Source organism: Bos indicus x Bos taurus, chromosome 14, assembly GCF_003369695.1.
Source record: "Bos indicus x Bos taurus breed Angus x Brahman F1 hybrid chromosome 14, Bos_hybrid_MaternalHap_v2.0, whole genome shotgun sequence".
Classification (NCBI taxonomy): domain Eukaryota; kingdom Metazoa; phylum Chordata; class Mammalia; order Artiodactyla; family Bovidae; genus Bos; species Bos indicus x Bos taurus.
Window position 1 is genome coordinate 73,541,303 of NC_040089.1, and position 17,399 is coordinate 73,558,701.

Consider the following 17,399-nt stretch of genomic DNA (forward strand, 5'->3'; position numbering starts at 1 on the left):
GCCCTGCGGTGTGGCGAGAGTCACGTTAATAGAAATATGTGTATAAACAGACATAATATGTAATTTTACACGTGTGTCTATATATCTATCACAGTCCCGTGGAGGCACCCATCCTCCACCAGTGGAAAAATCCACCTATAACTTCTAGTGGGCGCTCCCATCTGTTCTTCCTCCGCACCCCAGGATTTAACCAACCAGGGAACCTGCAGTAGGGCAGTATTTACCACTGAAAAAATACCCTGGTATAAGTGGACCCACAGTTCAAGCCTGTGTCATTCAAGGGCCAACTGTATGTGTTGGGTACAAATATATACACAGTCCTTTGACTTCTCTTGGTAGTCACAGAGGGTCTCCTGGGCTTCTGATGCTCCCTCAGAATCACTGAACTGGGTTGTGACGGTCAAGGAGACCCCCACACTAGCTCCAGGCTAACAGTCTGTCTCTCTCCAGGAGATTCTCCAAGTCTGGACAATTATACTCTCTGGGAATCTCTGCAGAACATAGAGTTTCATTTTTTGTTATAGCTTCTCTAAGCTTCATATTTATATTCTCTCTCTCCCGCATTCCTTCACTCCTTATCCTTTCACTTTTAAACATATTATCTCTACTTTTCCATGTACCCATATAGCTGTCCCACAACTCCTGCGTTTGAACGGTTATGGAGCAGATGGAGTTCTCAGACTGAAATGCCTGCAGGAACCGAGAAGATTAACGCAAAGCACAGCGCTGGGCCTGCAGGGGTCCGCCTGGCAGGGGGGCACTGGACTGGCGAGCAGTGCCTTCTGCCACGGGGACCCGCGTTTCGGCCAGCCCAGCAACCGGTGTCACATGGGAATGTGAGTCCACTGTTGCCTGATCTTTCTTTCTCAGAGAAACAAAAGAGAGCCAGAGATCCAGACTTCTATATGAACTCTCTTAATCTGCAAATTTGGGTTGTTGTTCAGTTGCCAAGTTGTGTCCGACTCTTGACGACCCCATGGAGTGCAGCACACCAGGCTTCCCTGTCCCTCACCATCTCTCTGAGTTTGCCCAAGTTCATGTCCACTGAATCGGTGATGCCCTCCAACCATCTCATCCTCTGTTGCCCTCTTCTCCTTCTGCCTTCAGTCTTTCCTAGCATCAGGGTCTTTTCCAATTAGTTGGCTCTTTGCATCAGGTAGCTAAAGTATTGGAGCTTCAACTTCAGCATCAGTCCTTCCAACGAGTATTCAGTGTTGATTTCCTTTAAGTTTGACGGATTTGATCTCCTTGCTATACAAGGAAGGGACTCTCAAGAGTCTTCTCCAGCACCACAGTTCAAATTCAGTGCTCTGCCTTCCTTATGGTCCAGCTCTCACATGTGTACATGACTACAGGAAAGACTATAGTCCTGACTATATGGACCTTTCTTGGCAAAATGACGTCTTTGCTTTTTAACACACTGTCTAGGTTTGTCATAGCTTTCCTGGCAAAAAGCAACTGTCTTCTATTTTCCAGGCTGCAGTCACCAGCTGCAGTGATTCTGGAGCCCAAGAAGAGGAAATCTGTCAACTCTTCCACCTTTTTCCCATCTATTTGCCGTGAAATGATGGGACCAAATGCCATGATCTTCATTTTTTTAATATTGAGTTTTAAGCTGGCTTTGACCCTAATTCAAATTTAAGAGAGGCGGACAAAACAGAACCAACCTATTTGTAAACCAGATTCATCCCGCAGGTCACCAGTTTGCAACTTTTCTCTTAGTTCATGTGGTTAGCTCAGACCAGAAAAACTGTTTTAGATTATGTCATAAACCCCAAGAAAGAGAATGTGACTGACTCAGCTTGGGACACGTCTTACCCTGGTCCAGTCTACTCTGATGGGGTAGGGAGAGGGGCAAGAACAGCACCATGCAATACATGTTGGACACCAAACTGCTTCTGCCTTTGGATAATCAAGACCTGGCATAGAACATAATTTATGTCACTCACATGAGATTTTCAAAGTTTGACAGCCCCAGATCAAGAAATAGAGAAACTACAGACCTTCAGGGGTAGGGTACTGTATACAGATTACATATATTTTTTAAACCTCAAATTTAAGAGCAACATGAGAAAAAATTTCTTTACAGAAGCCTAAAGTAGCATGAACCAGGTTGCTTAATATCATTTATATACATCAGATTTTACCTGTTTGCCCCTCAGTGTAGATCATAAATATTACTATGTACTTTTTTGCATGCTCTTAATTTTTTCTTATTTATAAACTGTTTTCTTTGCAAGTAAATTATAATTAAACCCTGTATCTATAAGTTTGTATATATAATGTACATACCATTAATAAGTTTATTACAGTTCTTATTTTGTGGAAAAATATTTCTCCAAGACACATGATCTAATATTTTAAAATACTTTAAAGAGGTAGTACTAGAATCTACTTGTGTTTTTGTTATATATCCACAACTGAGACCCCATGAAATTATACCTTTAATAAATGCTGCTCAGTGATAATGATGACAATATACAGTACCCATGCCTCAGAAGTTCACAGGACATCTTAAATTCTATTCTATAGTTCTGATTTTACTCTTGGGGACACATGAAGTAGTGAAGTGCCTTACATGAGTTAATGAAGCTATAAAGATTATCTGGATCTCTTTGTCATGTGTTCTATCCTTAAGCATATTCTACCTATATTAAATAGGAAAAATGTCAAATTAAATGGAGAAATTATTAGCTTAAGGGAAACACGAAGAAGAAATGCCATTTATTTAACCTCATATCTTTTCTTTAAAATTCTCCCCAGATTAAGTTAAGCTTCACATCTTTTTTTTTTTTTTTTAATTGGAGGCTAATTACTTTACAATATTGTAGTGGTTTTTGCCAAACATTGACATGAATCAGTCATGGCTGTATATGTGTCCCCCATCCTGAAGCCCCCTCCCATCTCCCTCCCCATCCCATCCCTCAGGGTCATCCCAGTGCACCAGCCCTGAGCACCCTGTCTCATGCCTTGAACCTGGACTGGCGATCTATTTCACATATGATAATATACATGTTTCAATGCTATTCTCTCAAATCATTCCACCCTCGCCTTCTCCCACAGAATCCAAAAGTCTGTTCTTTACATCTGTGTCTCTTTTGCTGTCTTGCATATAAGGTCATCATTACCATCTTTCTAAATTCCATATATATGCGCTAATATACTATATTGGTGTTTTTCTTTCTGACTTACTTCACTCTGTACAATAGACTCCAGTTTCATCCACCTCTTTAGAACTGATTCAAATGCAGCTTCACATCTTAAACAAAGATAGTGACTTAGTAGTTAAGATGGTGCAAAAAGTATAAAGAACAAGAACTGTGGAGATGTTTCTTGATTTGATTTTCAACTAGTTTTCTCTCCAGTCCAGAAAAAGGGTGCTCAGATTTGACAGTCTATGTGTACCCTGATTCTGAAAAGGGTAAAATTTGCTAACATTAATTTAACACTTACTTATTTTCTTAGATTTACATGTAAAGAAATATATAATCCAGTAGTTTAAAAAAGTTGTTCCCCAAATTCTCTATTTCAAGTGTAAATATCTCAAACCAAAAAAGACTAAAATTCCTTTTTCACTTTAGTTCCAAATTGTTCAATATAAGGAAATTAACTTTGACACTATAAACGTGCTTTTATTTGACTAACTTACCACATACTCCAGATGCAAATCTATGTATCTTATTTCTAAATAAATGGAGCTTCTTCAGGGATGTAAGGTATTTCATCTCTTCTGGAACTTCTTCTAAAAGGTTGTTTCCCAGATTTAGTGCTGTCAACTGCAAACATATAGAGATTAATAAACTCATAATAAACTCGTTGCTGCTGCTGCTGCTGCTAAGTCGCTTCAGTCGTGTCCGACTCTGTGTGACCCCATAGACGGCAGCCCACCAGGCTCCCCCGTCCCTGGGATTCTCCAGGCAAGAACACTGGAGTGGGTTGCCATTTCCTTCTCCAATGCATGAAAGTGAAAAGTGAAAGTGAAGTCGCTCAGTCGTGTCCGACTCTTAGCGACCCCATGGACTGCAGCCCACCAGGCTCCTCCATCCATGGGGTTTTCCAGGCAAAAGTACTGCTTTCTCTGAATAAACTCGTTATCTACCTTCAAATGAGAAAAAAATAATTAAGCCACTTTTCTGAGATCCATATAACCTAAAAAAAAATCATCATAACCTTAATTATTTCACATTACCTAAAATTATCTTTATAAATAAAATTCATTTGAGTTTCATGTTCACTTTAAGCACAAGTTCTCAATTAAAGTACATAATTTCATTAAAATTTTATTACAAACCACTTCAAGGGTATTTAAAAACACAGTTAATGATCCATTCATAACTCACTTGAGCAACTCAAGAGTATCCTAACACTGTGACTCATAGACTGAGAATCATTTAAAACTCAGCAAAGGGGCTAATTTCCTGAAATCAGAAATTAGCCAAAGATCTGAGGTCCTTCTCTCATATTAACCGCAAATGAACTTTTTCACTTAGGCCAGTAAGACATGGGTTGGGGTAGAGCAGGAAGGTAGCCATTAACACCACTGTGATCACAAAGTTCATACCAGAAACTATTAACATGATGGGTAGGGTAGGGAAGATCTGCTCCACATGTACCTACTAACATCAGACTGGTCAGACACAGGAGGGACCATACATAAAGAAGTTAGAAAGATCCTCTAATCCAATAAATCCGTGACACACGATTATTCCCTAAAGACGGTATTCTTCACTGATTTGAAATCTAATTGTATCTTTCAAGATTTGGAATCTTTTCTTTTACTCCTAAACATAGCTTACCATCAGAGAAGGCAATGGCACCCCACTCCAGTGCTCTTGCCTGGAAAATCCCATGGATGGAGGAGCCTGGTGGGCTGCAGTCCAGGGGGTCGCTAAGAGTCAGACACGACTGATCGACTTCTTTCATTTTTCACTTTCCTGCACTGGAGAAGGACATGGCAACCCACTCCAGTGTTCCTGCCTGGAGAATCCCAGGGATGGGGGAGCCTGGTGGGCTGCTGTCTATGCGGTCGCAGAGTCGGACACGACTGAAGCGACTTAGCAGCAGCAGCAGCACAGCTTACTGTTCAGATTGCATTACAACTTCCATACTTCAGAATTTTAATATTAAAGGGTAAAAGAAAAGGAATCATGGGAGTTTAACAAATTATTGAGTTTACATTAGACAAGAAAAATAACTAAAAAGAAAATTAAGGCAGTTTGTGGTTTATATTGAAATACCACCTGGTATTTGGTATGGATGTATGTTAATTATTTAAATTAATATAAAGGAGACCTAGATATATTTACAATAAAATTCCCTGTCCTTAGAATTCATCGAAAAGATTTTACTTCAGAAATTCATGCTTTCCTCTGAGAATTACCATTATCCTATAAACAAAAAAATAATGCATCCATCCTGGGGTCCTTATTCTTTTGTGAAGCTTAAGTTAAAATATATTCATTTAGCTATGCTACTCAAAGACTTAATCCAGAGTCAGTGACTGTATTAGTTTCCAATTGCAGCTATGACAAATTACCACAAACTTAGTGGCTTAAAACCATACAAATTTATTATCTTACAACTCTGCAGACTAGCTATCAGAATGGGTCTCATCGACCTAAAATCAATGTGTTGTAGGGGTGTGTGTATTTTGGAGACTCTAGGAGGGAATCTGTTTTCTTGCCTTTTCCAGCTTCCAGAGGCTGCCCACATTCCTCGACATCTGATCCCCCTCTTGTCTTCAAAGCCAGCAACAGCTGGTCAAGTCCTTCTCAGATCACATTACTCTGAAGCTCTCTTCTACATTTAAAGACTCTCATAATTACACTGGGTGCACCCAGGTAATCCAGGATAATCTCCTTATATCAAGATCAGCCGACAACTCTAATCTCATTTTCACCCTTCTTTCCCCTTTGACATACAATTTAACATATTTGTAGATTGTGGGGATTAGGATGTGTGTATCTTTGGGGCACCAAAGCAACTAAACCCACACACTACAACTACTGAGCCAATGCCCCACAACTAGAGAGTTCGTGTGCCACACTGGAGGATCCTGCAACAGAGACTCAATGCAGCCAAGTAAATAAATATTTAAAAAAGAAAAGCTTTTTCATAAGTCACCTAGTGCAGCAGATAAAATACAAGTGAGCAACTATTATATTTTCTTCATGAACTCGGTAATGAGTGGCTTTTTATTTCGTTAGGCAGTTTTACTTCACTCATAGGCCTATACTCTTAGGTTCTACATTATATACATTATTTACAGCAATTTTAAACTATTTTTAAAAAGAATTTATTGCTGTTCAGAATGATCATATATATGCACATAATACATACACACACTCATTACACACACACAATGGAATTGTATGCAATATATGGATCTCTCATTTTATTCTTTTTCTACAGGTTACACCATCTAGTCAGTATTTTGCAGTAGGCAAAGCACAGGCTTTGGAGACCATCTGCTACGCGATGTACTAGCTCTGGGATCTCAAGAAAGTCACTCAAATTCCTAAGTCGCCCTTTCTATTTTTTAAATGGAGATACTAGCATCTACTTCTCAGGGCTGTCTTAAGGATTAGAGACAATATAATGAAGTACCTGGCAAATAATGGATATTATAAAATGCTAACTATAATCTTTTGGACTTAGGAGAAGACCACGGAACAAGATGTTAGACACACATGGTGCTAGGAGTGCTTCTATGTTGATGCTTCGACTCAGTTTTCAAATTTTGAGCCTGTTTGTTTTCTTAATGATTTCTAACTCATTTTCCCAAAGGTTTCTAAATTCACAGCCACTTTTGAATGACATTTTCAGGAAAGATAAAAATATCTGTTATTCTGTTGGCCACAGAATAATGACTTTCTATTAAACAGTTAATTTTGCTGGAAACCTCTTTATTGTTTCTACAATGATAATGTGTGCAGAATTTCCATTAAACTATTACTATACCTTGGTTCTCCAATTATTATAATGGATATCTGTGTTTAACACTCCCTCTTGCTTCTCCATGTATCACCTTCACCAGGAAGCTATCTTCCTTTTGAGGTTGCATAGCACTGTGTACTTCCTATGACCAATTATTATCTTCTGCTTTGTATTACAGTGACTCATGTATATATCCTACCTTTACTATAAAGTTGGAAATATTGCAAAAACAGGGCCTGTTTGCAATGCTGTCATTCATCTAGCATTTGAAAACCGTGTCTGGCATATAATAGCTGTTCAACAAGTATTAGTTCAATGCTGCCTTAGATCATTTCTCTAAAAAGCCAGTGGTTAAAACTGTGATTATGGCTCCACATCATTTGTTTTTTTCCAAAATCAAGACTCTATTGAGCTCAGTCAACACCAATCTACCCAGCTGGATTTACTCCTTTCTAATGGGCAGTATGCTTGCTTTATTCTAGCCATCTGCTCATTCTCACTAAACCCTATCTTCAATTCAGGGTAGTGCCTAAAATATGTATCCTAGAACTTGGGCCAGGCAGCTTCTCCTAATATTTAATTATGTTATGTGTGTGTTGTTGTTTAGTTACTAAGTCATGTCCGACTCTGCCTGCAGCTATTAATTACTATTAGGAAATTCTATGCTATTTATTATATCTTTCAATTACTTTTTTTATTTTTAAGATGATATCCAAGATTAACTGGGAAAAACAAACCAACTCAAATGTCCATTTTTATCTGGAAGTCTTTCTAAACTGAATCATGAGTTGATGACACCATTTTGGAATAAACTATTAAATCATTCACCTGAAACATGTACAAATATGTTTGAGCTGGTATTTGAAACACTAGTCCTTAAATTTCTTAAAGGACAGTGAATATTTCCATTCACTATACCTAAATATTTCCATTCCATATACCTAAATAGTACATGTCAGGTTCTGTAAACTATGTAATAAAAATAATTGAATCAAATTAATAAAAGAAAAATAAGATCTTTACATTTTTTAATTAGTACATGTATGGCCAAGGTATGTGGAAGAGGGCAGCATTAGGTCTCAGTTTGCTAATTCGTTTTTTTTAACGGACAATTTACTTTTTAAAATTTGTATTGGAGTATAGTTGAGTTACAATGTTATGTTAATTTCAGGTATACAGCAAAGTCAATCAGTTATACATTTACATATATGCACTTTGTTTTAAAATTCCTTTCCCATATATCCCAGATGGCTCAGACAGTAAAGAATCTGCCTGCAATGCAGGAGACCCGGGTTCAGTCCTGGTGTCAAGAAGATCCCTTGGAGAAGGGAATGGGAACCACTCCAGTATTCTTGCCTGGAAAATTCCATGGAGAGAAGAGTCTGGTGGGCTGCAGTCCATGGGGTTGCAAAGAGTCAGACACAACTCAGGGACTAATACTTTCACTTTCAACACCTTCCCATATAGGCCATTACAGAGTACTGAATAGAGTTCCCTGTGCTATACAGTAGGTTTTTATTAATTATCTATTTTATATATAGTAATGTGTACATGTCAATCCCAATCTCCCAATTTATCTCTCCCTCCCCTTACCCGCTAGGAACCATGTTTGTTTAATGTATGTTAATTCTTATAAATGTCCCCCCCCCTTTTTTTAGGAATCTGGCACCTCAGTTCAGTACAATTGCCTAATTCATCTTCTGAGTCCAGCTGCTCCTGAAAGAATGTTTATTTGAATAATTTTGTTTATTTCAAAATGATTATTTAATTTTTCAGTAACTTAATATATCAAGTCAGATTTCTCAAAACAATTACAGTTTCACTGGAAATCGTTTCAAGGTCAAGCATGACATCTAATCTCTAGAGGATCCCTGTGACCTCTAAAAACTATCCCTTTAGAGCCCAAAGTTAATCCTATGGGAACTGGCATTTCTTATTCAACAATGTTGGAAAGAATCTCTGGCAGTCTTAGCGCAAGCGTTAACAAGGCATTTTATCATACTGTCCAAAGCTTCTAAAGAAAAGACTAAAGAAGCAAGGATAAGAGTTCCAAATTCCAAAAAAGAGGAATTACAACACAAAACTCATTCCATTAAAATGTAAAACTTTAAATGTTTGGAAGAGCTAAGCATTTGGATGTTTGAGTGGGGATAGGGGCTAAAATTTTACGAATAGCTAACGTTGGTAAGGCACTCTGCACAAGATGAGTCAAGGGAGGCACAGAGACATTATGTACTCAGTCAGCAAAGTGAGAAAAGAGGGTTGGTGCTCTTCTGGAGATCTGACAGCTAGAGGAAGAAGCAGAAGTTCCAGTGGGGGTTCAAGAGGTCTAATGCAGCCTTGGGCTGCATTACAAGCAGAGGCAAAAGGAGGAATCAAAGTAGGGTAGAGAGAAGGAATTCACTAGGTGCCAGGACAGGGTACACAGTATACAGAGGCCCTGTTTTGATAGCAAAGCCAGGCTTGGCAAACAGAAGGCATTGCCTATGCTTGACGGAGGAAGAGCGCATTTCCAGTGAACGAGACAGGAAAAAGGACAGGCTTGACGTGGACAAACAGTACAAACAACATCAGGTCCCCAGTGTTCTGCCAGGCTTCGTGAGACCCAGAGTGCCCAAAGGTGAGATAAGGAAAGCTGTTGCAAAGGCTTTCCCCCTGTGTCTCTCTGCATAACTCCCTTCAGATCTCACCTCAGTTGCACTTCACAGGTCTACCATCCCTGATTTCTCCGACTACAGTTCCTCATAACACAATATAATTCTTCTTCATGACACTTTTCACAATTATAATTTTACATCTATTTGTATATTTGACTACCTTTCCCCAGTAAACCTAAGAGTAGGGACCCACAGATGTTTTCATTCCTTTTCGTATTGTCAGTATCTAGCAGAGTGCTAGTCTATTAGCAGGCACAAGAACTATTTGTTAAACACAGGAAAGGAGGAAGGCAGGAAGGGAGGAAGGCATTCAGGGAGGGAGGTGATTGGGTTAGGGGTCATCCAAAAGGACGGTAAAAGTATTAAAAATAGAAACTATGGCTATAAGGACAATTTACAAACTACCCAACTCTGCTGAGAGTTGCCCTTATTTACTGTCAATTATTTAAGGTCAAATAAAAAGCTATCACAGACCATATCTTTGTCCTGGGTAGCCACACATGGAGCCACTCAAGGGGATCATTGCTGTACTACCATTGGACTTTATGATGCATGTCAAAATACGCTGTACAGAGTTAGAAATAAAGGCTATTTGTTTCCTGTCAGGATTTTAAAACTCTGAATGACTTACCCATAAAGGATCTTAGTTTCTAGATGGTGCCATAATCATGACAGCCTTGTGCTTGATTAAGTTGGACTTTGAGAATGGCTTACATCCCATCCAAAGTCAACACTCAGTGGTTTACTTAGTGCCAGTCAATAGGGGCAAAACAAGGTCTCCACCCTCAAAAGTTAAAATAAAGTGCTTCTTTGAACACTGTTGATATCCCAGCACTTCAACAGTCCCAGGCCAAATGCGTTCATCCCATGTTACAGGACAGAGGCAGAGTCAAGATGGAAGAGCACGAGGATGCTGAGTTCACATTTCCTCACAGCCAGGCTAACTACCAGGCATGGGGAGGGGACCTCAGACCTCTAAGGTAGGGGAAGAATCCCCACGTGACCAGGTAGAACGTGGTAGAGGGCGGGAAGTGGAGGTGGGACATGACCGGCACATAAAACGGGCCAGCATCACAAGCCTGCTGGGTTCCCAGCCTGAACCTTTGGGCCCCTTTGACTACAAGGGCCCTGAGCCTATGCCTGCCCCTGCCACCATGATCTTTTCCTTCCCATTGCTGTTCTGATTCTCTTTTGCTTTGTTGTTTTCATTTGTGTTTCTGTTTTTTCTAATAAATGTTTAAATTCTTCTAATTTTATTTTTTATTCTTTGTTATTGTTCTGCTCCCTTTTTCTTTGTTGCCTTTTATTTTATATTTTTTTCCATTGTGCAGCTTGTGGGGTCTTGGTTCCCAGGCTGCTGTGGGGCCTGAGTTCCTGTGGCAGAAGTGCTGAGTTCAAACCACTGTACTAACAAAGAACCTCAGACCCAAGGGAATATTAATCAGTATGAGCTGTTTTGGAGGTTTTCATCTCCTTACCAAGACTCAACTTCACCCAACTGCCTGCAAACTCCAATGCCAGATACCTCAAGCAAAACAACCAACCAGACAGGAATACAGCCCCACATCAAAAAAAGTATATTACAAAAAATGTGGTACAGACAAAGGAACAAGGAAAAAATCTACAAGACTAAATAAATGAAGAGGAAATAGGAAACCTACTGAAAAATAATTTAGAGTAATGATAGTAAAAATGATTCTAAACCTCAGAAATAAATGGAGGCACATATCAAGAAAATACAAGAAATGTTTAGCATTTGACTAAAATGCTTGACTAAAGCCACTGACTGTGTGGATCACAACAAACTAGAATAGTCCTAAAGAGATGGGAATACCAGACCAACTTACCTGCCTCCTGAGAAATCTGTATGCAAGACAAGAAGTAATAGTTAGAACTAGACATGGAACAACAGACTAGTTCAAAATTGGGAAAGGAGTATGTCAGGGATGCATATTGTCACCCTGCTTATTTAACTTATATTCAGAGTTTATCATATGAAATGCCAGGCTGAATGAATCATAAGCTGGAATCAAGATTGGTGGGAGAAATATCGATAACCTCAGATAAAAGAATGAAACCACCCCAATCGCAGAAAGTGAAGAGGAGCTAAAGAGCCTCCTGATGAAAATGAAAGAGGAGAGTGAAAAAGCTGGCTTCAAACTCAACATTCAAAAACCTAAGATCATGGCATCTGGTCCCATCACTTCATGGCAAATAAATGGGGAAAAAATGGAAACAGCGACCTACTTTATTTTCTTGGGTTCCAAAATCACTACAGACTTGAAACTAACTTCAGCCATGAAATTAAAAGACACTTGCTCCTTGGAAGAAAAGCTATGACCAACCTAGATAGCATATTAAAAAGCAGAGACATCACTTTCCCAACAAAGGTGCATATACTCAAAGCTATGGTTTTTCCAGTAGTCATGTACGGATGTGAGAGTTGGACCATAAAGAAGGCTGAGTGTCAAAGAATTAATGCTTTTGAACTGTGATGTTGGAGAAGACTCTTCAGAGTTCTTTGGACAGCAAGGAGATCAAACTAGTAAATCCTAAAGGAAATCAATACTGAATATTCATTGGAAGGACTGATGCTGATGCTGAAGCTCCAATACTTTGGCCACCTGATATGAAGAACCAATTCCCTGGCAATGACCCTGATGGTGGGAAAGACTGAGGGCAGAAGGGGGTGACAGAAGATGAGATGGTTGGATGGCATTACTGACTCAGTGGACATCAGTTTGAGCCAACTCAGGAAGATAGTGAAGGTCAGGGAAGCTGGTGGCTGCAGCCATGGAATCACAAAGAGTTGGACACGGCTTAGTGACTGAACTAAAAAGCAAAAACTAAAGAACAAATAGTAATGAACAACACAATAACTGAAATGAAAAATACCCTAAAAAGAATCTATAGCAGATTAACTGAAGCAGAAAAATAAGTGAGCTGGAAGATATTAATAGAATGGTGGAAACAATTGTCAAGGAACAGAATAAAAAAAAAAAAATCGGTCTGACAGTATCAGACAGCTCTGGACAACATTAAACACAAGAACATTTGAATTATAGGAGTCCTAGAGAAGAAAAGAAAGGGTCTGAGAAAATATCTGAAGAGATTATAGTGAGAACATCCTTAACATGGGAAAGAAAATAGTCAACCAAGTCCAGGAAGTGCAGAGTTCCATAAAGGATAAACTCAAGGAGAAATATATTGAATCACATATTAATCAAACCAACAAAACTAAATTAAAATTTAAAAATATTGAAAGGAGCAAAGGAAAATAATACAAAGGAATCCTCATAAGTTTATCAGCTGGTTTTTCAGCAGAAACTGAAGGCTAGAAGATAATTGCAGGATATATTTAAAGTGATGAAAGGGAAAAACCTACAACCAACATTACTCTACCCAGCAAGGATTACATTCAGATTCAAAAGGTTTATAGACAAGCAAAAGCCAAGAAAACTAAGCACCATGAAACCAGCCTTCTGACATATGCTAAGGAATTTATCTAGACAGACAAAAGATAAAGAAAACATTCACAAAAACAAATCCAAAACTATTAGGAAAATGGCAACAGGGACATACATATTGATAATTACTTCAAATGTAAATGGATTAACGCCTCCAACCAAAAGACATAGACTGACTGATTCAATACTGAAATAAGACCTGCATCTATGCTATCTACAAGAAACCAACTTCAGACCTAGGGACACATACAGACTGAAAGTAAAGGGATGGAAAAAAAATATTACATGCAAATGGAAATCAAAAGAAAGCTGGCGTAGCAATAATTGTATCAGATAAAATAGACAATATTTTAATGAATTTTTTACTTGGAGGATAATTGCTTTATCGTATTGTCAGTTTCTGCCATGCATCAACATCAATCAGCCATAGGTATACATGGGTTCCCTCCCTCTTTAATCTCTCTCTCACCTCCCACCTGATCTCAACCATCAAGATGGACACAGAGCACCAAATTTGAGATCCCTGAATCATACAGCAAATTTCTACTGGCTAAATATTCTACATACCGTAATGTATATCTTTCAGTATCAGTCCTTCAATTTGTCCCCCCCTCTCCCTTCCTGTGTCCACAAGTCTGCTATGTCTGAGTGTCCACTGTTGTCCTAAAGACAGGTTCATCAGTACCATCTTTCTAGACCCCATATATACGCATTAATATATAATATTTATTTTTCTCTGATTTAGTTCACTCTGCATAATAGGCTGTAGGTTCATCCACCTCATTAGCACTGACTCAAATGTGTTCCTTTTTATGGTTGAGTAATATTCCATTGTATATAGGTACCACAACTTCTTTATCTATCCATCTTCTGATGGGCATCCACATTGCTTCCATGTCCTAGCTGCAAACAATGTTGCAATGAACATTGAGGTACATGTCTTTTTAATTATGGTTCCCTCAGAGTATACGCCCAGTAGTGGGACTGCCGGGTCATATGGTAGCTTTAGTCCTCGTTTTTTTTTTTTTTTTTTTTTTTTAAGGAATCCCCATACCGTTCTCCATAGTGACTGAATCAATTTACATTCCCAGCAATAATGCAAGAGGGTTACCTTTTCTCCATACCCTCTTCAGCAATTCTTCTTTGTAAGTTTTTTCATGTTCACCATTCTGAACAGTATGAGGTGATATTCTTTGTAGTTTGATTTGTATTTCTCTAATAACTAGTGATGTTCAGCATCTTTTCATGTATTTATTAGCCATCAGTATGTCTTCGTTGGAGAAATGTCTGATTAGGTCTTCTGCCCAATTTTTGATTGGGTTGTTTTTCTGACAGTGAGTTGAATGAGCTGCTTGTATATTTTGGAGATTACTCCTTTGTCAGTTGTTTCATCTGCTATTATTCTCTTCCATTCTAAGGAAGAGAATGCTCACACCTCTGATTGTTGTTTAGTCACTCAGTCATTTCTCTTTGTGACCCCATGGACTGCAGCACTGCCAGTCTTCCCTGTCCTTCACTATCTCCTGGAGCTTGCTCAAACTCATGTCCATTGAGTCAGAAATGGCATCCAACTATCTCATCCTCTGTTATCCCTTTCTCCTCCTGCCTTCAGTCTTGCCCAGCATGAGGGTCTTTTCTAATGAGTCAGCTCTTCACATCAGGCAGCCAAAGTATTAGAGCTTCAGCTTCAGCCTCAGTCCTTCCAGTAAATATTCAGGATTTATTTCCTTTAGGATTGACTGGTTTGATCTTGCTGTCCAAGGGACTTTCAAGAGTCTTCAGTACCACAGTTAGAGAGCATCAAGTCTTCGGCGCTCAGCCTTCTTTATGGTCCAACTCTCACATCCGTACATGACTACTGGAAAAACCATAGCTTTGACTATATGCACCTTTGTCGGCAAACAATGAGAATTTTATTAATACTTCTTTCTTCAATAAAGATTCATTTCTTTTTCTTCTCTGATTTCTGTGGCTAGGAATTCAAAAACTATGTTGAATAGTGGTGAGAGTAGGTACCCTTTTGTTCTTAAGGAAATGCTTTCAGTTTTTCACTGTTGAGAATATTTGCTGTGAGTTTATCATATATGCCCTTTATTATGTTGAGGTATAATCCTACTATACATACTTTCTGCAGAGGGTTTTTGTTTGTTTAATCATAAATGGGTGTTGAATTTGGTCAAAAGCTTCCTCTGCATCTATTGAGATGATCATACAACTTCTAGCTTTCAATTTGTTTATATGGTGCATCACATTGTTTTATATACATGTATTGAAGAATCCTTGCATCCCTGGGATAAAGTCCACTTGATCACAATGTATGATCCTTCTGATGTGCTGTTGGATTCTGTTTGCTGGAATTTTATTGAGGATTTTTGCATCTGTGTTCATAAGTGATATTAGCCTGTAGTTTTCTTTTTTTTCTAGCATCTTTGGTTATGGATGGATTCAGGGTGATGGTGGCCTCGTATGTTCAGTTTAGTTTCAGTTCAGTTCAGTTTCCTTCCTCTACAATTTTCTGGAGAAGTTTGAGCAGTATAGGTGTTGCTGCTAAGTCGCTTCAGGCGTGTCTGACTCTCTGCAACCCCATAGACGGCAGCCCACCAGGCTCCCCCATCCCTGGGATTCTCCAGGCAAGAACACTGGAGTGGGTTGCCATTTCCTTCTCCAATGTGTGAAAGTGGAAAGTGAAAGTGAAGTCGTTCAGTTGAGTCCAACTCTTCGCGACCCCATGGACTGCAGCCTACCAGACTCCTCTGTCCATGGGATTTCCAGGCAAGAGTACTGGACTGGGGTGCTATCGCCTTCTCCAAATATAGGTGTTAGCTCTTCTCAAAGATTTTGGTAGAAATTGCCTGTGAAGCCCTCTGACCCTGGGCTTTTGTTCGTTGGAAGATATTTTACTACTCTATTTCCATGCTTGTGATTGGTCTGTTCTTAATTTCTATTTCTTCCTGGTTCAATTATAGAAGGTTATACTTTTCTAAGAATTTGTCTATTTGAAATATATTAGCATATACTTACTTGTAGTAGCCTCTTATGATCCTCTGTATTTCTGCACTGTCTGTTGTAACTTCTCCTTTTTCACTTCTAAGTTTATTGATTTGAGTCTTATCCCTTTCTTTCTTGATGAGTATGGCTAATGGTTTGTCAATTTTATCTTCTCTAAGAACCAGCTGTTAGTTTTATTGATCTTTGCTATTGCCGCCTTCATTTCTTTTTATTTCTGCTCTGATCTTTGTGGTAACTTTGGAGCTTTGTTCTTCTTTTTCTCTTACTGTAAGTATAAGGTTAGGTTGCTTATTTGATGTTTTTCTTGTTTCTTGAGGTACGTTTGTATTGTGATAAATTTCCTTCTTAACACTGCTTTAATTGCATTTGATAAGTCTTGAGATGAGTTTTTTCATTTCCTCTTTTATCTCTTCACTGACCTCTTGTTCATTCAAAGTATGATGTTTAGTCTTCATGTTTTTGTGTTTCTATAGTTTTGTCTTATTGTTGTTTTCTTTTTCCTGTATTTGGTATCTAATCTTAGAGGATTGTGGTCAGAAAACATGCTTGAAACAATTTCAATTTTTTTATAATTTACCTTGGCTTGATTCGTGACACAAGAGGTGATCTATCCTGGAGAAAGCCCCATGTGAACTTGAGAAAAAGTGAAATCTGTTGTTTGTGGATGAAATGCCCTGTGGATACCAATTAGGTTCAACTGGTCCAATGTATCCATTAGAGCTCATGTTACCTTATTAATTTTCTGTCTGGGTGATCCATCCATTGTTGTGAGTCAAGTGTTAAAGTCCCCCAATATTAGTTTGTTACTGTCTATTTCCCCATTAATTGTTGTTAGCATTTGCCTTATTTATTGAGGTCCTCTTATGTTGAGTACATATATATTTTAATTGTCACATATTCTTGGATTGATCCTGTAATCATTATGTAGTGTCCTTCCTTATTTCTTGTAACTATTTTAAAGTCTGTTTTATCTGAGTATTGCTACTCTTTCTTTTGATTTCCATTTGCATGATTATCTTTTTCACTTTCATTCTATAGGTGTCATTACCTCTGAATTGTGTCTCTGGTAGACAGCATATATAGGGATCTTGTTTTTGTATCCATCCAGTAATTCCGCGTGATTTGGTGGTAGCATTTATTCAACTTACATTTAAAGCAATTATTGATATGTATGATCCTACTACAGAGAAGGCAATGGCACCCCACTCCAGTACTCTTGCCTGGAAAATCCTATGGACAGAGGAGCCTAGTAGGCTTCAGTCCATGGGGTTGTGAAGAGTCGGACACAACTAAGCGACTTAACATTCACTTTCCACTTTCATGCATTGGA

General features: G+C 38.6%; 1 protein-coding gene across 1 annotated transcript in view; it reads right to left on the minus strand.

Moving 5' to 3' along the window:
• The window catches only part of LRRC69 (leucine rich repeat containing 69), a 77,514-nt gene that overhangs the window by 39,266 nt on the left and 20,849 nt on the right, over positions 1–17,399 (minus strand). Inside the window, exon 2 of the mRNA XM_027561587.1 lies at positions 3,650–3,776. Coding sequence (XP_027417388.1) covers positions 3,650–3,776 — 127 coding nt within the window. The remainder of the gene's footprint in view (positions 1–3,649; positions 3,777–17,399) is intronic.